This window comes from Galendromus occidentalis, unplaced genomic scaffold, assembly GCF_000255335.2.
Source record: "Galendromus occidentalis unplaced genomic scaffold, Mocc_1.1 scf7180000077366, whole genome shotgun sequence".
NCBI classification, from domain to species: domain Eukaryota; kingdom Metazoa; phylum Arthropoda; class Arachnida; order Mesostigmata; family Phytoseiidae; genus Galendromus; species Galendromus occidentalis.
Window position 1 is genome coordinate 16,341 of NW_003805354.1, and position 23,067 is coordinate 39,407.

The 23,067-nt window shown below is 51.5% G+C and overlaps 6 protein-coding genes across 6 annotated transcripts; 5 read left to right on the top strand and 1 right to left on the bottom strand.

Moving 5' to 3' along the window:
• Positions 1–1,743: 1,743 nt before the first annotated feature.
• sll (adenosine 3'-phospho 5'-phosphosulfate transporter 1) lies at positions 1,744–3,716 on the top strand. The gene has a single exon (XM_003742305.2). It carries the CDS (start codon positions 1,744–1,746, stop codon positions 3,037–3,039), a length of 1,296 nt encoding a protein of 431 aa, XP_003742353.1. The 3' UTR covers positions 3,040–3,716.
• Positions 3,717–3,781: 65 nt separating this feature from the next.
• On the top strand, positions 3,782–5,900 carry LOC100897738 (glycosyltransferase-like domain-containing protein 1). The gene is made up of 6 exons (XM_003742306.1): positions 3,782–3,975; positions 4,105–4,392; positions 4,510–4,651; positions 5,149–5,217; positions 5,364–5,626; positions 5,786–5,900. The coding sequence occupies exons 1-6, from the start codon at positions 3,782–3,784 to the stop codon at positions 5,898–5,900; spliced, it is 1,071 nt and encodes a 356-aa protein (XP_003742354.1).
• A 1,190-nt stretch (positions 5,901–7,090) lies between these two features.
• On the top strand, positions 7,091–9,964 carry LOC100906495 (uncharacterized). Its single transcript, XM_003742284.2, has 5 exons — positions 7,091–7,400; positions 7,710–7,897; positions 8,526–8,711; positions 8,846–8,964; positions 9,132–9,964. The coding sequence occupies exons 2-5, from the start codon at positions 7,714–7,716 to the stop codon at positions 9,363–9,365; spliced, it is 723 nt and encodes a 240-aa protein (XP_003742332.1). The 5' UTR covers positions 7,091–7,400; positions 7,710–7,713; the 3' UTR covers positions 9,366–9,964.
• Positions 9,965–14,107: 4,143 nt separating this feature from the next.
• LOC100897883 (uncharacterized) lies at positions 14,108–16,251 on the top strand. Its single transcript, XM_003742307.1, has 7 exons — positions 14,108–14,185; positions 14,625–14,812; positions 14,890–15,076; positions 15,179–15,295; positions 15,415–15,472; positions 15,676–15,802; positions 15,986–16,251. The coding sequence occupies exons 2-7, from the start codon at positions 14,641–14,643 to the stop codon at positions 16,249–16,251; spliced, it is 927 nt and encodes a 308-aa protein (XP_003742355.1). The 5' UTR covers positions 14,108–14,185; positions 14,625–14,640.
• Positions 16,252–18,285: 2,034 nt separating this feature from the next.
• LOC100906787 (partner of xrn-2 protein 1) lies at positions 18,286–19,395 on the top strand. Its single transcript, XM_003742286.2, has 3 exons — positions 18,286–18,443; positions 18,633–18,821; positions 19,031–19,395. Exons 2-3 carry the CDS (start codon positions 18,633–18,635, stop codon positions 19,202–19,204), a joined length of 363 nt encoding a protein of 120 aa, XP_003742334.1. The 5' UTR covers positions 18,286–18,443; the 3' UTR covers positions 19,205–19,395.
• v (Tryptophan 2,3-dioxygenase vermilion) lies at positions 19,395–21,881 on the bottom strand. Its single transcript, XM_003742285.2, has 9 exons — positions 21,739–21,881; positions 21,416–21,503; positions 21,121–21,254; positions 20,858–20,995; positions 20,600–20,713; positions 20,330–20,482; positions 20,033–20,225; positions 19,845–19,938; positions 19,395–19,725 (listed from the first exon to the last, which is right to left on the bottom strand). Exons 1-9 carry the CDS (start codon positions 21,793–21,795, stop codon positions 19,581–19,583), a joined length of 1,116 nt encoding a protein of 371 aa, XP_003742333.1. The 5' UTR covers positions 21,796–21,881; the 3' UTR covers positions 19,395–19,580.
• Positions 21,882–23,067: the final 1,186 nt, after the last annotated feature.

Consider the following 23,067-nt stretch of genomic DNA (forward strand, 5'->3'; position numbering starts at 1 on the left):
TCAGACTCCGAATAGCTCTCTTTCGCTAGCGCGAAGTCTGATCTGCTTCCTCGACAGACTCGGAGCCTGAAGTCGGCTCCATCGGAGGATAGATAATAGAGGATAGATAGTGACACTGATGCCCATGAATCAGATGTCTTACCATTTAAATTTACCTTTTTGCCTTCAATAACTCTAATCCTGAAGAGGTTCAAAGTTCAAAGCAGCTCACGACAAAATTATTTGTACATACACTCACTCGCGAGCTGGGGGAACGGTTGGAAATATGGTGAAGTCTGCTTTCCGATGGACCCGGCGATGATGAGCGCGGAGACGACCCTGGAGAGTAAATGTAAATAAAGACAATATTGTAACGGATTTTGGTGGGGGTCGCAGCGGCGGACCGGCGACAGAGCACCTGGAAGGCGTCGACACCCTCACAGCGGGAGCCCTGGAATTGTAAACTTTTATCTAGACCTGCACGCGAAGCGACCCCGGTTCCCACAGTTGTTTTGGTATCGGAGATCGGGATCGTGAATCGTGAAGCGATCAGGGATCCGTAAACTACCGTTCCTATGTGTGTCACGGAGTCGACCTGACGGATGCGACCGTATAGCCGGCGTTTGGACACCGCGCGCTCCAGGGGGCGACGCGGTAACGGCCCAATCGGAGTGGATCTGGAGATGGTAGGAAGTGAATTGGAATCGAATAAGAAACTGCCGCGCGAACTCTCGCGCGGCATTCCGGTGTGGAACCTCGACCGTTGTGTTCCCTTGTGCACGAAGTTCTTCGGCCTCCTCGAAGGCACGTCTTCAGTCCCCTCAGTTCCTCAGCCCCTCAGACCCGAAGCTTCCCGCGGATCAGGATCGGCGCCTGTGAATTCTCCCGTAGCTACTGCCCCAGAGGAAGCCATCGTATTGTTGTCCCCTGGTCCCGTATTGTCATCCGTATTTGGCGCAGGAAGCATTCTCGAGAAGTGTCGCTACAATATGAATAATTATAACAAAACCGATGTACCGCCGGCGTAATTTTGTTCCAATCTATATCCTATACTTTATAGCTTCTGAAATGCAAATGATGTCGTCCCTTGCACAATAATCTCTGTATTTTTGTTGTTCTCAAAGCGCTCCTGCATGACGACGACTCGATTATCGCGCTCTTACATTGAGAAACGACGCTTCGGGCTAGCTGGTCGATCAGACCGTCGAACTTCGCGGTTTTCGCATACTCCCTGACAACCCTTCTCCTTCAGTTGTACAGCTACGAAGTGAGAATAGTTGCACTACTTTCCGACTACTGCACTACTGCATTCGATCAATGGGTGAACCTGCTGCTCGGGACGGAATTCCGTCCATTCGAGGAAGCTCCCCTCCGAGCGTAGCGAGCACCGCCACCGAGGAAGGCTGAGCAAGAGCGATACATGACTTTTCTTTCGCTTGGCGCCACGATTCGAATGGTCTCTCACCCTCGCGCAACTTTCAGCAATGGCGTCTCCCTCGAGCGAATCACAAACAGATGTTCGTTCCAAATACACCGCTGGTGTTCCACGGCGTCAGCTAATCGGTTGAGACAAGCCGGCCGTGGAGACTCTAGTGAACTCCACCCGTGCGCCTTCCAGCCTTCCGTACAGGTAATTGGAGAGCGGAGAGGCTATAGCGTCTGAGTTTCATGATGTTGTGACGAGAGAAGCGCCATGAGGAGCACCCCATTCGCCGCCGCTAGCACCGACTAGACTGTCATACCGCGAAAGAGAGCAAAGCGACCATGGAGCGCGAAGAGAGCTTCTGGCTGCTGAGATTGCTCTGCAATGTTCTTGGATATGCAACCGTCGCCGTTCCGATGGCACTCGTGGTATGGTACGTTCGGAAGCACCAGCTGTACCAGAGTGAGAACGACCCAAAGACCTGGTACGTGAGGTTCTCTCGCTTGCTCGTTTACGGAAAACTGGACTACGAGCGAGCGTCGCTCGAGCTCGGAGGATCAAGCGAGAGACCGGTCGAGAAGCAGCGATCATCGATACTCGGCAACCGGATATTGGTCCTCGGCTGCTGTTTCATCGGTCTCCAAGTTTCCTATTTGACTTGGGGCATTCTCCAGGAGAAAATAATGACTCAGAAGTACTACACCGCAACTTCGGAACTCGGGGAGTCGTTCCGCGATTCTCAATTCTTAGTGTTCGTGAACAGAGTGTTAGCATTCGCTTTCGCTGCACTGTATCTCGCTGTATCCTCGGATCAGTCTCCGCACAACGCACCTTTCTACAAATATTTCTATTGCTCGTTCTCCAACATTCTCTCGTCGTGGTTTCAATATGAAGCGTTGAAGTTCGTCTCGTTTCCCACCCAAGTTCTAGCTAAAGCTTCGAAAATCATTCCCGTCATGCTGATGGGCAAAGTCGTGTCTCGGAAAAGCTATCAAGGCCACGAGTACTTCGTGGCTTTGATGATCTCGTTGGGCATGAGTTTATTTTTGTGGTCCCGGCCGGAAAGCCCGAACAAATCTTATGCCGAATCGACATCCCTGTCGGGCACAATAATTTTAGCCGCGTACATGGTGACGGATTCCTTCACCTCGAACTGGCAGGGCGAATTGTTCACCAAGTTCAAGATGTCTTCCATACAAATGATGTGCGGTGTGAATTTTTTCTCCACGTTGCTGACTTTCGTCTCCCTGCTCCAGCAAGGAGCTCTCCTGAAATCGTTGAGTTTCGCGATGGCTCACCACGCCTTCGCGTACGATTGTCTCGTTCTGTCGATCTGTTCGGCCACCGGTCAGCTCATCATCTTCTATACGATATCCCAGTTCGGACCTGTGACGTTCGTGGTGATGATGACCATCCGGCAGGCGGTAGCCGTTTTGCTGTCCTGTCTCTTATTCCGGCACAGCATGTCCCTCCTGGGAGCTGTGGGTATCGTGGTGATTTTCGCAGCAGTCTTCTTCAAGGTTTGGTACGGACAGCGACGCAAGAGGAAACATACAGCTCCGCCAGTCAATGCCGGAGCTTCCCCGTCCTCCTCCGACAACGTGCGGCTCTTGAGTCCTCGTAAAGAGATTGTTTAGTAGTATTCGCTCTCTGTACGAGCTCCAGGGAAGATCTGATAGAATGATGAGATCTCCTTCGAGGCCAATTATCGATCCATAGGTTGAGATTCTCGTCTGCGAGCCACTCGAGTCACCGGCTCGCTTTCAAATACCTATAAAGTCGTATTTTGTACTGTGTGTTCATGTCAGTGTTGGAACGATGTTGTTGTAATTTTATTCTGTACAGTGTTCATGACCATGTTGAGGCTCTACCCACCGTCTGCGTTTTGCCTCGACGAGATTTTCGGGACTTGATTCCGTCTGATTGCGGCGCCGCAAATCGCGAACAGTGCAATGTTCTGCAGGCGATCTGATATCTGTGAAGACCGAGTGCCATATGACACGCGGGAACATTATGATTTATACCAGGATACGAGCGTAGTTCTCATCGTGATAGCGAATTCTATGGAGGAGAACTCACGATTGAAGTCACGGCGGGACACCGAACCCGCTTTCAAGTGATGCGTTGGACGTGGAGGACGTAGGTCCGATCCACTTTGGTACTCGTGACTAATATTTTCCAGAGGTCGGAGAACGCCCAGACTCCTGACCATGTCGCATGCGTCCTCTCGAGCCCTGTACGGTGGCTCCCGAGCGCCGTATTTCGGGCGTGCTTGTACTCATTCGATAGGACTCAATAAATCTCTCGGCCGTAAGAAGGATCCGTTGTATTATTTTCCTCACTCCAACCTAGCAGACAAAGCGTGACCTCCGTTCCAGGATGGACGTTGCCAAGCCGACGACACTGATAGTCGAGCCATTTTATGGAGGGTCTCATGCTCAGCTGATGGAACTCTTCGTCAGAGAATTTCAAAGTCAAACACCATTCGAGCTAATCTCTATGAGAGCTACCAAGTGGCATTGGAGAGCCCGGACTTCTGCCTTGTGGCTGTCGCAGAACATTCCTCGAGAAAGGTTGTGACTAATTTCGTTCCTATATCTGCGGACTCATGAACAGAAGATATTCTTAACTCGTGAAATCCTCATTCCGGAACCCTCGCATGTCCTCAGTACACAACCTGACTGGAATTCATATATCTGTAGGGGGTTCAAAAAACTCTTCATCACATCTGTGGTCAACCTGGCCGAGTTGCTCGGTTTGAGAAGAGACTTGGCTGAAATCGAGGAGAAGATCGTTTACTTCCACGAGAATCAGCTCGATTATCCTGTACTCGATGAGAAAGAGAGGAATTTCCAGTATGGATACAATCAGATCATGACGGCGCTGGCTGCCGACAGGGTCATATTCAACTCGGGGTACAATGCATCCTCATTCTTGTCGAGAATCGATTCGTTTCTAAACAAACAGCCCGACTACCACACCCAATGCAGGTAAAACAACGTCGATTGATCCGATCCAAGCTTCTCGAATCCGATGATAATTCAGAATGAGATTGTCTCCCAAGACCACCACAGAGGAGAATTATTGATTCGGAGATATCTTCGAAGGCATCTCATCGAGAAAAAATGCTCGGTCCTCTTCTTCCCAATCAATTTGGAGCGCTTCAACTCGCCATCCGGGAACGACGTTCTTCACATACTTTGGCCGCATCGTTGGGAACACGACAAGGACCCAAACGCATTCTTCGAGGTTTGTCCGCTGGATTGGACCGACGCTCTAGCCAATCGTCGGCAATCAAGGAACGATGCGCATCGAGGTCAAATGCGAACTTATTGATTCACGTAGGGGAACTTAGTGATGGCACCCGTGGCTTCGGGTGAAAACTCGACTTTTCGACCCGTTCCCCACGGGAATGCGGTCCCGAGTTGATTCGGAACCCGACAGTGGATTACGGCATTCGTCGAAAAAACTCCCATGTCCCCTTCCCTGGCAACCGGAGGTTGAAGAACGCGGGACGATTCGATCTGATATTCTATCCATGAGCGATCAAGTGGATCAATCCTGTGTTCCGTGTGAGCCACCGAGTCCGAGATTCTCGTCCCTGGCGAAGCCCGGAAACCAGTGACGATTCCGGACATATTATGTGGATAAGAATTTGGAATATCCGAGGCGGCTGATTCAACCCTCGGTACTTCCGCATTCGCCAAGACAAGGGAAGATTTCTCAAGGACGCGTTTCTCTCGAAGGTGTTGCGCGACCTGAAAGGATCTGGCTGCTCTTTCGAAGTCTCAGTATTGGGCGAGAGCTATGGGGAGGTGAGTCTGGCGATAGAATAGTCGACGGCAGGGGATGCATTCTCTCGTGCTTACTAATACCCTGCATCATCATGGAGATAACGATCCCCGAACAGAGGCGAGGAAAGCCTCAGGAAGTCGAGAGAGTCCAACACATTGTTTTTCAGGTGCCACCCGTTTTCCATGAAGCAAGGGACTTCCTCGAGGGAATGATCCGCAATTGGGGCTACGCGTCTTCTCGAGATGAATATTCGAATATACTCCGATCTTCGGACATCGTGGTGTCCACGGCCATCCACGAATTTTACGGGGTAGCGGTTCTCGAAGCTGTTTTCTGTGGTGCATATCCTCTGGTACCCAACCGGCTCTCGTACCCTGAGCTGCTCCCACAACAATGCTTATACAGCACGAGAGCTCAACTTGTGAAAAGGTGAACAGAGTCAGGCTCGAACACTTCTCGATCCAGAATATGGCGGAGCTGATCAATCGGCCAGATACAGATTTCGGAAGATGGCAAGAGCGATAAACAGCCCTGCATCGAATCCTCTCAATTATTCGGAGTTTAATCCAGCTGCTCCCTTGTCGACAGGTTGAAGGAGTTCTGCAGAAAACCACATGTCCCACGGAAGCTCGCCAGCGAAATCGACCTCGCTCCTTATCACTGGGTTGGTCTTAAAGAGAAATACAGGAGCTTGTTGTTCTGAATCCGATGGGAGAGGCATCGAACCCCTCCCGAAGACCTCCATCACGCACTGCGCTCAATCGATCCATTGTACATATTATGTCCATGAGACCCCGAAGATTTGGAATCGGTGGATAAGACATGGAGAAATAAAGAGGATTCGAAACCGAAAATTTTGGATATGGCTAGGCTTCGAATCCTCAGCTCGAATTCATCGGAATACCGCATCACCATTCCAAAGAGACTCCTGAGAGTACAGGAGGGTCAGTGAGGGAAAATTGTAGGTACTTTGCACGAATTATATCGATGTCGGCCCCTCCCAGATTCGGGTTTCCTGATCCGACGGAATGGATGAAGAAGTCGGCGGCGCGGGTCGCGGTCACAAGTCGACGTCAAGGGGAATTCCTCTTCATTCCACCGCTCCATCGACTCCAGGGGGGAACTCGACGTGCCGACAATGAAGAAATGACGAGTAGTGGATCGATGTAATCTGTCTACTCATTCGACTCACTACAACATCATCCAGTTGAAGAATGAATTAATATGATATATCCGAGCATCACACAGACCGTTCCAAAAATTATTGTGCAGAGCATTCCATCGATGACGCGGCAGGAGAATCAATCGAGTAACGGGAATGGACCAGTCAATGGGACTGCACCGGGAATGACGAGGAAACAGCGTAGAAGCAGGGGCACTTGAAAACTTTCAAGAGAAACTGTGACGCAGCAGAACCTCTCACGAGCAACGGGAATAGACTGGTCAATGTGAGCGCACCAAGCACTCGAAGCGGACACCGTAGTAGCGAAGGCACTTGGGAGCGGTCTCACGGTCGGAATGGGCATCTCGAGCAATGCTCCGAAGGGAGGTCGAATGTACAGAAGAATTTGCTCCGCGCTGAAGTGGAGCTCCGCGATGATGAGCCTCGAGAGAGAGCGACAAAATCGTCCGCGATGAGCGGATCTCGACCGAAGGAATCCTGCTCTCAATGGAGACACAGCTTAGAATGAATAGCACCTGCATCACTAGAGTGAAGCTTTTGCGGCCGTCACCGCATGTGCTTGGCGGGCCTCGGATTCGAAAATGGACTCCAACCTGTTGCTGACGACAGACTATCGTTCCCAAAGCCGCATCGCTCCTCACACGACCATCATCGCTCTCCCCCTCTCTGCAGCAGCACTTCTACACCCAAGGAATTCCGTCTGCTTTTCTGTATGGGAATTCCGTGTCCGAACCGACGCGAGCAGTAGTCTTGCGATGGAAATGTAAGGGAAGCGTGACGTCCACGCCACAAGCACCTGCGGCCGCCGCGACCGATGTTCGGCGCACTGACAGCGGGAATTCGGTGGACATCCCTGTCCCGGAAGACCCTTTCTTGGGGGTCGCCAATCTCGAAATCAACGTCAGTCGAGAGGCCCGCTACGAATCTAAATCTCCGTGAACACCTGGCTGATAGCTGACGTTCTCTCGGCGGTTACGACAATCAACTTCTGGAGTGTCACTCTCCTCCTGCTTAGACTACGTGAGTAACGCTGGAGGAGTCATCCTCGTCGCGGTTCCGGCGGCGTCATCATCCGACTGAAGGGTCGATCCTCCTCGCACCAGCATCGTTATGGTTCTCCTCAAAAGCAGCGCGTGCTCTTGACAATTCCTCCAAGGCTTGCGCGAACGAGCAGTTCGTCATAGACAGTATCTCCCTCACAGCTAGCGCTTCTAACATTGAGTCCGCGGTGCACAAGTGTCAGAGCTAGACGGACGAGCTGGGCGAGATGGTGCCGAGAACTTCTCCGGGAATCTATCACAGAGCGAAACAATTTATTTCATGTTGCAGAAAAATGCTGTCAAAATCAGCACGGAGTCGGTGGGTGCTGTGCTTCGCTCTCGCTGTGTTCCAAATACTGGTGGGATTGTCTGTTGCCACTTTGGCGGTTGTGCAGATGGTGTTGTTGAAGTATTTCCACATTCAAACGCCCCACGTCGAAAGCTGTCACGATAGCACAGTTGCAGCTGTGTTACAAGGTAATTATGGTGATTCTAAGTCTGGAATAGATACAGAAGAACGGCTCGGAGCGTGTTACGATCCGACGATACACCTCACAATTCGAGAGTTCGAGAATCAACTCAATCCGGACAAGCAGGATGTCTCTGTCCGGCGAGAGGATCCTCTAACTCGACAGTTGGACGGGGAGCTTCCGAGCAATGCTTGACTCCATGAATTGGGATAATTCAGATTTTGGATTTTAAGAAGTTCCTCAATTGGGGAAGCCACGAGATATTTCTATGGGAGCCTCATGCCGGTACCGGAGTACACAATAATTGTGTTCCGTCGCGGGGGAAGAATCAAAATCGAAGAATCTTTTTTGAGTCTGAGTTAAGGTCATACCAATTGCGCGCTAAAGAATCCAGAGCTAGCTGCTCCTTTCATGTCAGTCTCCGCACAGCCCAGAGTCGAGCCTTCAATTTTTTCGTATGACGATAGATGCTTCCATCCAGACTATCCAAATGAGTCCACGGAGTACGGTCCTGCGTATTTTGACCCGCGAGATTTTTCTGAGAAAACTCTCCAGACAGAATCGATGCATGCAGGAAGCGTGACGCTGTACCCCATCGATCGGATAGAAATGAACTAATTGATCCCGCGCCCCAGGTATCACGCTGCTTGTTGCGGGAACAATGGGTATTGCTGCTTACGGCCCGATGGTGAGGCAGGGTGCGTGTCCGGCGCCCAAGCTGGTCCTCGTCGTGAGTTACGTTCTGTTTTCTGCTGTTGTTGCATTCGTCGGATACAATGCAGCGGCCTCCCACGGCTGCTTCGCTCTAGGGAGAGGCGGTGGTAAGTTTTTTTAGTCACTCGACTCTCGTAATATCCCATTTGGTTCATGGAGAGCCACATTGAACCCTTCTATATATCATTCGGCCACTCTGGAATAGGGGCTTGCGTTCAGAATCTTCCTCTCTCCTTCGCAGAAAAGGAGATATTTGGCATAGTGGTTGCTCGTGTGGTTCTGTCCTTCATTTGCCACATCGTCGGCGGACTCGGGGCCGGATTCGCGGTGCCTGATGCCTGTAGCGGTATCTTGAAAGCGGTGAGTTTTTGCACTCGATTTGCCATACCACCTAACCGTGAGAATTCCATCGAACCGGAAAAGCCAACAAGTAATTCGAGAACTTGTGCGGGGACCCGACAACTCATCAAAGGAAAGAGAGCTTCCACCGCAATATCCGCTGAAGAGAGGATTCTCCGATTTTTCAGAATCAGGACAAGGCAGCCTTGCACGATTTCGTTCAAAGGATGGATTCACAAACCGTCGGCAGCCTCGATAAGCAGGTCACGGTCATCACCCTCCCGAAAGACGGGGCGACTATATACGCGGTCCCGGAAGATCAGTTCGTGGTGCAGAAACGCGACGGAAGTATCACCGTTCCCTCCACGGATGTTGCGAAACCCGAAGCAAGCGAACGAGTGCAGTTGTTGACAGAAACATGACCGTCGAGTTTTTAGAATCGAAATCCGCCATTATGCGTCCAAGCACCTAGAGAATTTCGGTATGAGGGCGGGGTTCTCGGAGAAGATCTCATATCGGGCAACTGACATTATCAGAGAATCTCGAGCAGACGCATTTTTCTCATGCTCGACTCTCTCGAGCGCAAGTTCCTCCGGGTCCGAGTCCGAGGCGAGTACCCATACATGATCTCCGAACCTTGTTCTAGTTCTTCATACAGTTTTCCTCTTCGGGACGCGAACTCGATGCCCAAGCGAGCCTCAGAAAATTCTCCGCTACGGCTAGACCGAGAGTGATGTGAGCGGTGTCCGCTAATTCATACATTGATCTCTTGGGTATTGCACCGACACTAGAGCAGACGTTCGCCATGAAAAGCGACCTCGGCGCTCTCTGCCTCTGATCTTTCATGGATAAATCAGCGATCGTACATCAGGCATGTGTACCGAGTACGGTGGTCCACCGGCCTTCGGCTCCGCGGGGCCTCGCGGTCGGCTGGCCTCAGCCTTCTCGTCGCATTTGAGATTATGCGGAGTTATACGTATGCACGTAGAATAATCCAATGCCACATGGAATAAAACAATTGTGCGGAGTATGGATGTTTGCGTTTCTCTTCTTATATTGACGCCTATCGCAGAAATCTTGAGCCGACATTCGACTCTGGCTGCTTCCTCATTGACATTAGCTGCCTGTCACGGAGCTCCTCGTCCCTTACGAGTGGATATTCTGCGGATCTTGCCACGAATATCTGCTCGGCTGATGGATTACTGAATCGACCCGTTTCGATATTAAAGGTGAACGTTTTTTTATTCTCTTATCCATATGTCCTTGAGGGCGGGTGTAGAAGAACGATAGTTACCCTCGTCATGTGTCGGAATCCCCGAAGTTGAGTGACAAGCGCTAGCAGATCGGCCCTCGAATCGGAAAGATGTTCGGCTTCGTGTCATGTGAGAGTGCCCTCCAGAAGGAATCCCTTGTCCGTCGACGCGCTTTCGAAATGTGTTTTCGAGCGAGCCTCGAGGATAGCCACCGCGGCAGGAACTCTTATCCGGGTCGTGAGAACGCTACACATTCTGCCCGCGATGGTTCTCCGGGCTGAGGGGAAGCGGAGTCTGGAGCACCTTCTCTCCTTACCTTCTCGCGTGTCTTTGCTCGAGAGGCTGCTCGTTCGGACCGAGCTTTGGTTTCCGCTGCTCCCGGTCCTTTTTGCTCGAGAGCCGAAATGCATGCTTGTCCCGGGCTGAAACTCTTCCTACACTGGATATCCGGGAAACACTAACGTAGTTTTGTCGGCCATCAATCCATTCCGATTTCCCTGGACGATTGGCAAGCATCCGGATCAGCCCTCTCCACTGGAATCCGCTGTCGTCAAATCTCTTCTCAGATCCCGCATTTCGGAGAGCTCCCTCGGCACTCGGAGGAGTTCAGCTTACAGAACAATTTTTCTCATATCGGATTTCGCGAATCTCAACAAAGCCCCCGAGTGCTGGAAATAATCACCAGACTCGAGAGCTGTCCGTCTTGGCGCAATGGGGTCATGCTCCCACACGAGGTCCACGGGGAAGTTTCGTGTCGACAATTCACTTCAGAGCTCGTTCCCCATGCTTGTGAAATCCGCGAAGGGCATCCTTGCCTCGGCTTCGACAGCTGTGAAGGGAAGGCCACGGTGGCAGCGAGAGTCGGAAAGGTGAATATCTTCCAAAGTTCCGGTGGCGGCGAGCCTCGTCCTCATGAGAGGAGTCTCTGACGCTAATCCCAAGGTTCCTTGCCCCCTGTGGTACATAGTACCACAATCAAGAAATTCTGTCTCGAAGGGACGAGTAGGTCCGGAGCTCAGTCTACGCCCCCGTACGCTCCGGAGAATCATTCGGAATCGACGCTCACTCTGCGGAGGCCGTATGTGCCAGGACGTCGCGAAGGCTGAGTCGATTTCCCCCAAGGAGTCACGAGAAGTCCATTTAGGGTCGGCATCGAATTGTGCTGTATAGATCTCTCTGAGTGAGTCCCGAACGTCGGGAGATCTGATATTCCGCGAACTGGTGGGTCGAGAGCGGCGTCAGCCCGGCCCAAACGTGGCAGAGGAGTTGAGCCGGAGCTCTCGCACCACAATCACAAATTTACGCGATACACCATAGTTCTATTGCATTCGTAAACAAAGGTACTCATCCAATCCTTCGGGGTATGGTCCGACTCGCTTCCAAAGAGAAGTTTCGCGACCAATTTAATTTCTCATTTCAACCCTCCTCTCCCGTGCTCCACCATTCTATATGCATCGTCCATCATATCGTACCCCTCTCCGTCGAAGTCTAGACGCATTGAAGGAGATCAGAAGTCCAATAAGGCAAAGACGTCTCGGAATTTCAAGACTTCGTGCTGCTCCTCCATCTCAGGCGGGCGCGGATGCATCTCTCCCAGGAACTTCGAGAGCTCCGGACCGCGTGATGTTCCACCCCGCCTCCGTGCGAGATACGGACCCGATCCGTATCGCAGGAGGATGCTCCGAGTCATGAAGAAGCGTACTTAATTTATTCACAGAGCGATTTCATGCGATGCGCCGAAACCCGTTTTCGTCTCCTCCTCTTGTTGTCAGTGACTCATGCCCGCAGATTAAATTTGGAACTCTTCGCCACAATGTTTCTCTTCAGTCGTTGACGCTTCCGGCTCATTCTCGACAACGTTTTCTACGTGATGACCTTGGCGTACTGGTTAGCGCCACGGCTGCGGTTGGATAACATCCTGCCTGGCTGGAAGTCAGCGCTGCTCACACGAGAACTTCCGTCGAGACAAAATGTTAGCGACCATCGAATCTGTCGGACAACCTTATCCAGATCGAGCGGCGTCCAGCGTCAAAGTAGATCAATGGTTTCCAGAGAGAGAGGAGGGAAATGAGCTCCACTGACTGGCATTCGAAATCACAATCGAGACGACTTCATTTTGTGCTTTCTCGCCAGATGCTCCTCAGCGCTGGATCCCTCGCGAAGGGAGCGAACTCGTCGTTGCCAAGCAACCTCCCCTCCGGACAAGCGAGGACTTTTTATCGAACGATGCCAATATCTCTCCTGTCAGGTTCGGACTCAGCCGAGGCGGCCTTCAGTTCTACGACGGCCCGGATCGACAAAGCACAAAATGAGGTCGCCTAGTCCTGATCCCCACGTCAAAGTACCTGCGGCGTCCTACCGTCCTATTCCTGAACCGGAATTCGATTCAGAGCGAGAGTGATGTCGGCGAGTCCGCTAGCGAAATCATCCAAATGGAATTTCACTCACTCAGGGAACCTATAAGCATCGGAGCCCGCGGAGTCGCACGCGTCTCGCTGGAAATTCTATGATTTCCTCCTCACATATTACGCTCTCATGAATTTCGGTTTCAGATTCGTACGAATTCAATATTCAACGCGAGCGGGGCTCGCAAATGTCATCCCGAAGGAGGGAACCTCCGGCTCGAGTGTTCTCGGAGTCCGAATTCCGTTTGTTGTCGAATCAGAACTATTTGCGCTCCGCTCCCCAATGAGGGACAGATTGGTTTTTTGTGAAACGTCCGAGGGACCTGCGGTCTCAATCGTACAGCAAGTGAGCGGAAAATCGCTTTCACTGAGGATTCCTCGCGGGAGATTCTCCTCGGCTCTCCTCGCCGCCGCCGGATGCAGAGGAGCTCTCGGATCATCCGGGCGATATCAGAAAATCATTCGCCGGCCCTGGCTTTCGAATCAACAGAACATTACTCGGACCTGTTTCTGAGCACTCAAACTATTTCAATTCACATCTAGGCAGCTATGGGAACGCGGACCGCTCGAAAGCGGCACCGTCTCTTGACATTCGGTCCAAACGACGGGATCAACATGTCCGTTATCGGGAAAAGCAATTTTCAGAGAGAATGTTTGCCAAGCCGCGCCCCAGTTCCGCAATCGCGATTTTTTTCCGTCGTATTCTTCAGCCAGTCTGTCGACCAGTCGAGGAAGCGTCGTTCATTGAGGTGATCACCAGATCGGGACAGCGAATGAATTGCGCTGGTGTTCTTTTGTGGAATCGGAATCTGAACTTCGGAGAAAATTCTGACCGTCGAGCCGTTCCCGCTAAAACAAGAGCTGCACGACAAGTTCCAAGGTCGTCAGCGGGAGAACGAAGGCTTCGTTCTGTTCCAATAGCACCGGGGTCCTCTCGAGCGTCCCAATTGGAGCTCTCATGCCCCCTCCGTCATTCGAGATACAATGGGCATCAAGTTTTAATAAAGGCCATGCATCATATTTGGGCGGAATCAGAAAGGCGCCGCGGATCTCCCGTCGTATGTATTGACAGAACTTCATGGAAGCTCCGAACTTCAGTCGATTACTGCCAACATCGACGGTGAGCGAAAGTATTCCGTAAATCTTTTTTTATCTCTTTAAATCGGCGAATTCGATCAAATGGATCAACGATGACGGCAGCATTCAAAGTTCGGGCCCAGAGGACGACAGCGGGGCTTGTTGTCGACGTACCCTCTACGACGCCTAGGAAAGAAGTCCTTGATGATACGCCGCATACCTCAGTTCCCTGCCCCTTATCGTGGCTGCCTGGCTGCCGAGGGTCCCATCTATGTTCCCTGGAGTCTTTTCCCCGCTCACAGCAGCCGGGAACGGTTTGTCGTCGAGGCTTCTCTTTCCCGCTTCGTGAAGTTCTACTCCCTTTCCCGCGAAGAGCCGCCGAAGAATTCTCAACGACCCGCTCAAAGGAGCCCAACAGCTCATGAGAGAGAAGATCAAGTGCAGAACTCGTCAGCGGTCATAATTTGTGCTCCGAGAGCGAATCCTGCCGACGTGACTCTTTCATTTGTAAGTTTAATTTGTGAGGCCGGATCCTCGGGGATCATTCGGGAAATATCCGATTCCCAGCCATGAGATCTCTGTATCTACTGGGACCCCCCCGTGGGATCGAGCTCTTTGAACGATCCCGAGCACTGGTAGGATCTCTTGTGGGGCAGGATTCGAAAAATTTAGTGGTCGATCTCGGCCTGAAGTGGATGCATCGCTATCGAACCCTCGATGACTGTCGCCCTCGCTGTCGTCAGGAAAAGCGGGTGCATACACAATACGGGAATAGGCTCCTCCATTCCCGAGCTCGGAGGTGGATTTTCCCTGAGGAAAATCTTTTCGCGATCGCCGCACTAAGTCGTGTGATGAAAACGATTGATTGAACTTCAAGTAGAGCATCGGAAAGTGTTTCTCGTTGTGCGATGCTGAGAATCTATTGACGCTATGATTGTCCATCCAGGGCGTCTGGAGGGAAAATGGCGAAATCTCTCGCAGATCAGGTCGATATTCGACCCTTGCGTGCCAACGAAGTGAAGTTCGCTGTTGACATCTGGAAAGAACAAGGCTTGGAGGAAGGCCTCCATACGTTGCAGCTCTGGCACCAGACCGATCCAGAGGGCTTCGTCGGCGCAGTTCTCAAGGACACAGGTAGCGTGGTTATCTAATCGTGAGATTATCGATTCTCAGTCGAAAAGAAAAAGGTTTCAATCTGAAGAATTGCGCAGGCGAAGTTGTCGGCAGTTGCGCCGCAATTAAACAACGCGAAGACCTCTACTTCGTCGGGCTCTACGCGGTACGTACAGAACTTCAAGGACGAGGCATCGGAATGAAAATGTGGGAGTATGCGATGAAGCGTGTCGGCGATAATAACGCGGGGCTCAACGCCGTGCCGAAGCACCTCTCAACTTATCGGTGATTATTGCCTACTTTTCGAGAGAATTATTCCCGATAGCAGACACTGCGAATGAGTCGCGAGTCGCAACTTCTCCAACCGATGCGTTCCAATGACTTCAGCGACCACGCCGGATTCTCTCATGTGGCCGCTTTCAACACCTGGGTTTATGCCGCTCCATGGGGAGAACTCAACATAGATTCGCTCGCTTCGCTCAAGGACGACAGCGTTGAGATCAGGTGACTATTCCTGTATGCTGATTCCCGTGGACGGACCCAGTGACGGATGCGAACCCGTCAAAACATCTCCCCGTGAGGCTCAGCGCATAGGTACGTCAGACTGAATATGAATTTTCCAGGCGAGTCAACGTAGGAGACGACGAGGTTCTCGGAATGCTCGTCGACTACGACGAGAAGGTACGTGGAAATGTTTATATGGTAATTTCCATTCAGCTTGCTGAGTGACGGGACTTTCTCCGGAGGCTTCTCTCCCTACAAGTTTGAGCTATCTGACCGCCTGTTCGGAGAGACGAACAAAACCGTCGTGAACTTTCGCTCGGGTCCGGGGAACGGAGACGTGATGACGACACGCTAATACTAAAAGTACAAAAACTGTGAAGGTGCACAGCTTCCGTCGAGAGCGAGCCATCCGGGTCACCATGGACGACGACGACGGCATCCTCCTGGCTTCCTTCGGAGCAAACGGCGTTATCGTAGGTTTTGGGAAAATCAGCACCAATATCCAAGGTGAATACCCCGGAAAAGAACTCGTCATACGAAACCCACGAGTCTCTGACGCGGAATCCCGCCGAACCCGATTCGTATTTGATCTTTCTTCTCGCGGCGGATTTCGGAGCCGAGACCTAAAATGTCCGAGTCATGATTATTTGATTAGTGATCGATAAGTAATTCTACTTCCTCCACCCGTAGAGGGAGCCCTCGTAGGACCTCTGTACGCGAACAGTCTCCCGATCGCTCGAGGCCTCCTTCATGCGCTGGTCACAGAGTTCTCCCCGAGCAGAGTGAACGTGACCGCCTTCGCTATGGACGGCAACCCCGATTCCTGTCGTCTGACCGAGGAGCTTGGTTTGAAGAAACTCATGGCGGTTCCTCGCTGCTACCGTAACCCCGACGTTCCAAAGGCTGACTTTAAGAAGGTGTACGCGCACCACACGCTCAACTTCTCGCTGTTCTAAACGACGAATCGTGCTCCGAGTTTTTTTCTAAGTTTCCGTGGGCTCTAATCTGTCTGGAAAGAGGAAGAGACGACAGGAATAATCCGTTATTCCTCGTTCGGAGCGGAATTCAGTCGTCGAGGGCTTCTCACTTTGTGCTTGGCGAAAGCGGCGGATATTCTAATGCTTCCTGTAGGGTCGAGCGTGCAGGAGACGTCGGCCTCGGGTTCTTGATCCTCTTGATTTTCACACGGCGTTGTCTTGTGCGTTTGTGCCTTGGTTTTGCTGCATGATTCTGACTTGTCCGACCCGGAGGATGAAAGAACTCATCGCCGAGGCTCTGGCTTCTAGCTGAACAAATCGGATAGACTACGATATTCAAGGAGATACGAGACATGTGAGCGGAGCGATGATTCACGAAGGAGAGAGAGATGTACCCGGCGAGTGACTCTGAACCGTTTGAATTCGGACGACCTACCAGCAATCCCCGTGCTAAACGCCTGACGGAGATCGAATCGTCCCCGGCTGAGCGTTCGCGCTGAAGGCCGCGCCGGAGACGGCAGCGCCGCACCGGCGCCGTTTAGTTTCCATCGTTCCTCTTGGAAGCGCCCGGGAGAAATGACGATCGCTCACTCCCTCAACGTGAGAGGTTCGCTCTCCGAGTGAAATATTGAGGTCTCTTATCGAGAAGATCGACCCGCATGGATATAGTTTTTTTTTACGCTGGTGGGAGAGATGGACATCTCCAAATCTCAGCGATATTGCAGAACTGAGGCAGATGGTTTTCCGTCAGGATCCCCAAGAACAGGGACCTTCCCCCACAAGCTCCCTGACCGAAGTCTGAGGGAGGAGGATTAGAAACGAAGGAATGAAAAACTGCCGTAGCCTGGAGCTCGTGTGCGTGTATTCATGTAGAGTCAGAGACGTAGCGTCGATAGCTCTTATGCGCCAATCGATTTTGACCTGATAATTTGGACTTGCCTCCTGCAAGTACACGTGGATGTAATAAACATATGTCTCATGGAAGACCTCGGTGACCTCTTGTTATCCGTTTCGGAGACTCAATCATCCGATGAGATTCTTCATTCATGGTGTGCCCCTGTTAATCCTAGACAGCATCCGCCGGGACGCCGGGAGAAATGCTGCCAATACCCTGGAATGAATATTGGTTGTCTTTCCCTAAAACGGAAAATACTGGACTTGTGGACCCGATTAGTCTCCTGACTTGACCTTTGAATCCTCAACACTGCAGAGTAGGTACCCGTAGCGTTTCGGACAGATGTGAGCGAGTAGGCGGAGAAGCAAGGCTCCACTCCAAAGCAAGCAGAGCTCGAGAGAGATTCCGCAGGTCTGGAAAATTTGGGCGCTTGAACGTGGATGAAGATAGTCACGGTCTGACTTATCCATGCTTCAGGGGTGAGGCTGTGGGACAAAGAATCCGAGACTTTTCCCAACATCGACAACGCTCCCATTGAATGCGTGATCCGTATCCGAGGAGGCAATTGACGTCGGCATTCACGCCACAAAACACGTCGTAGCCCGGGTCACTTTTGCTACACTTCCCGGACAGAACATTCTGACCGTCTTCTTCTTCGGAGAGGTCGAAGCTTTCGACCGCGGTCCGGAGTCTTATCCCAATCCGTGTACACCGAAGATTCGATTCAACAAGGAGATTCATTGTTCGTTTGTTCTAGGAAAGGGAACGAGTCGTTTTGTAACGGTATTAGTGCGAGTCCATGTCTATACTCATGACGCCCCCGCGATCAGCCACTGAAACTTGGGTTAAAGAGAGAGAGTGAAAAAAATTGAAGAGTCTAGAGCTTCGAAGGTTCTGACTCGGTCAGTATCGGATCAAGACCCCGATCTGTTTCCGTCCCGGCTCCCATTATTTTCTCTTCCGCATCGAATAACAGTATCGTCGGGACTACGTCTCTCCTTGTCGGAGCCCTCTCGCGATGAGCATCGCAATCCGGGATTCTCAGGTCCTTCCCGCCGCCACACGACGGTGTCTATCTGGATGGAGCCATCGACCATCAAGAACCCTCTCCCACTCTCGCCTAGCCGAGCTCGAATTGCGTTGAACACAACACAGCACGCGGCATCGGCGAAATAGTTGCGAGCACGCGAGAGTCGTAGTTTATAACCCATGGGAACCTGCGTATCCGGCGAATAGTTTCTATCTCAAGGTTTTTCGCGGATTCATCTACTGAAAAGTAAGTTTCGGACTCGATAGGAGAAATAAGATGCCGATTCGCGTCGGAACTTCTAATAGTTGTTGTTTATCGTTTATTCAAATCACTGAATTCTCCGGAGCCTAAGTTCGCCTGTCTCCGCGTAGACCGTATCATTCGTGGACCATCATTATCATCTCGATCTATGAATCATCGCGAGTTATTCCTCAGATGCCGTTGAGCCAAGAGATCGAGACCTATCGGCAACCCTGGGAGAGCGCCGAGAATTGGGAACTTCGGGAGGAGTTCCTCCTGCAGTACCAGGACAACTATGAGGAGAATCGTCTCCTGTGCTTGGCGCAGGCCTACGTCAACGTTCTGCTCCTTGGATGCAATTATCCTGACGACGTCATGCGACAGGTAAGTCGAGGCTTGATGAGCTGCCCCAAGTCGTTTCGGTGTATCATAGGCGAACCTCCTATGCGGTGCGCCGAAGAGGAGCAATGAAGGCCGAGCATTCCGGCGCTTTAGGACAATCATTCTCGAGACCTGCCCCTGTTCTATGAGATTCCATCCATTTTGAGCTCGCATCGTTCACCGCATATCATGACTTGTTTTCCATCTCCCAGGTTTCGGAAATGGCGAAAGGTTTGGAGAAGGGCCAAGCTCTGCGCGAAACAAAAGAAGAAGAAAAGAAGAAACGAAAAACTGAGAACGCGGCGAAGAAGGCTCGAACCGAGGAACTGGGAAGCAGGATCGGTCGTCCGCAATATAATCGAGGATACCATGGCAACTATCATTAAGTCGAATGCTGCCTTGTAAATATACATATATACTTTATATACTATATCTTGTCTCAACCTAGGTACCAATACGTGATCCGCTACGTTGCACTATATCAAGCATCAAGCACTTCTGCCGAACATGATGAGCTCGGACGGCATTGTACAGCGTGCGCCTAAGCAACATGAAGGATTAAAATTGTATTCTGTAAAATTGATAAAAGGAGAGGCTTTATTAATAATCTGCTGCTCGGTTCTCGTGGTCGGCCAAGCTGCGCTGTTAGGTACCCTCGCGTTGCGAAACATATCCCATGGTCTTGATCAAGCGATGAAGCGGAACATCTCCGTCGGTCGACAATGGACGTTCCGAAATCGGTCCCCTCGATGCGGTCCGCATCTAGGATAGGAACTTCTTGATTTCGTCGACGTTCTCCGTCACAGACAAGGTTCGCGCGAGCGAGGGTGTCAACGGTGGCAGACACGAACGCGGAATGATGAACGTCGCGAGGTTGAACAGATCAAGGAACACCTTGTAACGATCACTGCAAAAAACGTCACCTTAATTCTTATGCCGTGAATTCCCCCTTAGAGGATGCTCGATGACGGAGATTTGGACGCTTCTTCCGAGGGAAACGAGCAACTTTCTTACAGCCGTTCCTACCTCAGAGTTGATCTAAGATATTGGTAACCGGATGAGCCTCCTGTTCCGGCGAGTGAGGAGCCGATCATTCTCTGAACCATGAGCACGTGATTGTCTGCAACATGTCGAAATTTCGGCAATCTTTGTAAGCCGCCTCAGGCGATACGATGGACACGGATAATTGCCAGCAATCGCTCCGTCTTACATACATCTCCATTTCGTAATCAGCGAGTCTATATCCTGTAGCAAATGGAGCATATGGAATGCTTGATGGAACCTGGGATTGTCGCGGTACAGATAGATCATCAGAGCTCCCTGTAGAGCTTTGTGGGACAAGCGGCGCTCTCCTCGACGGACGAGTTCCGCGTGGATTGTCGCGTCGAAAATTGTTTCGAAGACATCCTGAGATTCGATAGAGCATTATTATTGAACACGGCAATCAAGACCGGCATCCCGCTCAATTCCGGAAAAATCCTTTTCTCCGGGAGTTTCACCGTGTCTTTTACCCTTTTCCTTGCCACCGTTTCCAGGAGTGATGGATCATTATCCTGAACAGCCCTCTCTTGCATTCGGTTCAACATAGACGTCACTACTTCTTTGTACTTCTCCCAGAAATTGAAGCCATCCTTTTCCAGTCCCGGTGTCCTCTCGAGCCAACCCTGTCGGACCAACGGGCTTCACTTCATGCAGTCGGAGTTTCGGGTTCGACTCCTGTGGTCTCTATATAATCTGACCTGCTATCGTGAACTCAGTGAAAGCTTCTCCTTCGAACCAACCTGGATTAGGAGAAGCAGTGACGATTTCTCGTGTGATTCTTTGACTCTCTGGATAGCCACCGGATCTTTGAAAACAGTGACGTAGTGATCGCGCCCATAGTTCACGCGATGCTCCTGTAATCGAATCGGGGACGACCGATGACGACAACTGAAGCTAAGCTCTGCCACGACCAATTTCCGATCCTCTGAGCCATGAATCGCATCTCTGCATGGGATACCTGTTCAACATCGAGGATTGTTCCAACCGGAGGCACTCACATTTTTTACTCCGAGTGTGTTTTCGAGCAGTCGGAATTGGAGACTCTGGAAGCCAGACGCAGGCGCCAAATAATTTCGAAACTCCAGGAAATCGAGCGGAGTCATGGTTTCAAGTATCGCCACTTGATCGTCGAGCAACTGCGGAGAAAAAATATTTCAGCTCTCGGGATTGCTATCGGAGTCCCGAGGGAGCCCGCCAGAGCCCGTCGATGAGCATGATCACTGTGTCTCATGTGTTTGCTTCAATTCTGAGCTATCCCCACCTTCAATATCAAGACGATTCGATTAAGACGTTGCGTAATGAGCAACATATTTGCCTCTTCGACCACTTCTCCATCGAATAGCGGACGGATCGAATCGAGTTCGACGAGGATTTGCTTGAACCAAAGTTCGTAGGCTGGAAACGATGATAGCGGTCAGAAGGGATTGCTTCGCGCCACCTGTTATTATGCGAGTCCTGGATCCTTCGGATCAGGGCAGCTCGGCAACGTCAATATTCTCGCTCGCTCGTGATTCTGGGCGCAGCGGGAGAAGAATTCCTCCCGTGCTCGAACTGACCTTGGTGAGTGATGATAAATAAGTGTTCATCATGAACATTTTCGTTGTCCCTGGAAACAGGATCCTGACAGCTCAGGAGCTGATCTAGCTGCGGACAATTCAATATTACTCGACGCCCCTGACGCCTGAATATATTTCAAAATTTTCACAAAATAACGACAGCGGCCGCTCCCGACCCCGAGCACTGAAATCTGGAATGGCACCTACCCGTCGTCCTGGCGTCCATAATAATGTAATAATTGTGATAATATTGACGCCGGGGTAACTCTCAGCAAAGTCTCTCCGAATCCTGAGCTCCCTAGTGGGTCTCAGATACAACCTACCTTGAGGTATTCTCCGTAGAGGAGGCCCTTCGAGTCAGAGTTTGATGGTCCGGCCATCTCAACCGAATGTGATTCAGGCACAAGACTGGAGCCGCCGCTTTTCTGGTTCTTCCTATCGCTCCGCAGCTATCGTAAAGTGAAAATGTGCCGTCTGACCGGGCTATCTCGTCCTGTCTTTGTCTCGATCACGATAGGAGTAGATGTGAGCGAGAGTGAGGTTCTCTCTCGGACTTGTCTCGAGAGAAACCTTCGGCGCTCTCACTTCGCGGTAAAAGTTAGCTGACGATCTGCCGACTTCATTTCTCACTCAACTCACCAGAAAGACTGATCAAGAGCCCGGAGCAGCGGACTCGGCTTCGATATTTCGAGCCGATCGTCTCCATCTATTAGAAAGATAGCTGGAAAACTCGTCTAATGATTCCTAGAAATCGAGTTATCGCCTGACTCCGAAATTTAAGACGGACCCCCCCGGATCTCGGCGGCAGAGATCGGGAACGAGCTGGCGAAAGTACGAGCGGGAGCTCGGGATATCAGGTCGTCGTGCAGCAATGTTCCCGCGACCTTGTCTCGCCAGCCTACGAGCTCTTGATAGATGTGCCGCAGTTAGGCTGGTGATGAGGCTGGCGCCGGCGAATGCGTGTTCGAACACGGTTCTCTCTGTCCGCAGCGGGATGTGCACTCTGGATGTCGTGTTGCCATCGTTTTCCCGAAAGTACCCATTAGGCGTGGAACAGGTGACCGAGGCAAGACGAGGGGAGAGCGCTGCCTGCGCATTCCACATTCTTGTCTTAGGGGAGCATTTCCGGCTTGTGCTTCTCATCGAGCTGGATCCCCGGGCGATGAGCACTGATTGACATCCCCGATCCCGCTCATCCGAAGCATTCGCGGACGCGGTCATCAACTCGATTTCGTGAAATGGGAGCCTTCCGTCGAAGCCGTGCTTACCACTCGGGATCTCGATTGATTTTTGTCACGGCGCGGCGGGCGGAGTTCGCGATCTCAGCTCCGGCCTGGGTCGAACTCCCGAGTGACTCGATACCATGACCGCGTCGTCGACCCTCATTCCCCGTCGGAGATACGTGAATCATTGATTGCCGAAACAATACATCAAGAAAATACAAGAGTAAGCCGCAGTCTGCTTATTTCATGCATATTTCGGGATGCAGCTTCTCCCCCGCAGTGGGAATTTGCATGAGGGTCCGGGCTCCGTTTCCGAGTTGGTCAATGAACCCGGAACGGCCCCATCCTGCTGTTGAGGATTCCGCCGTGAGCGCCGAAATCGAACGCTCATACGGCCTGCAAGCTCCCTGTTAACAAGACCCGGCTCTG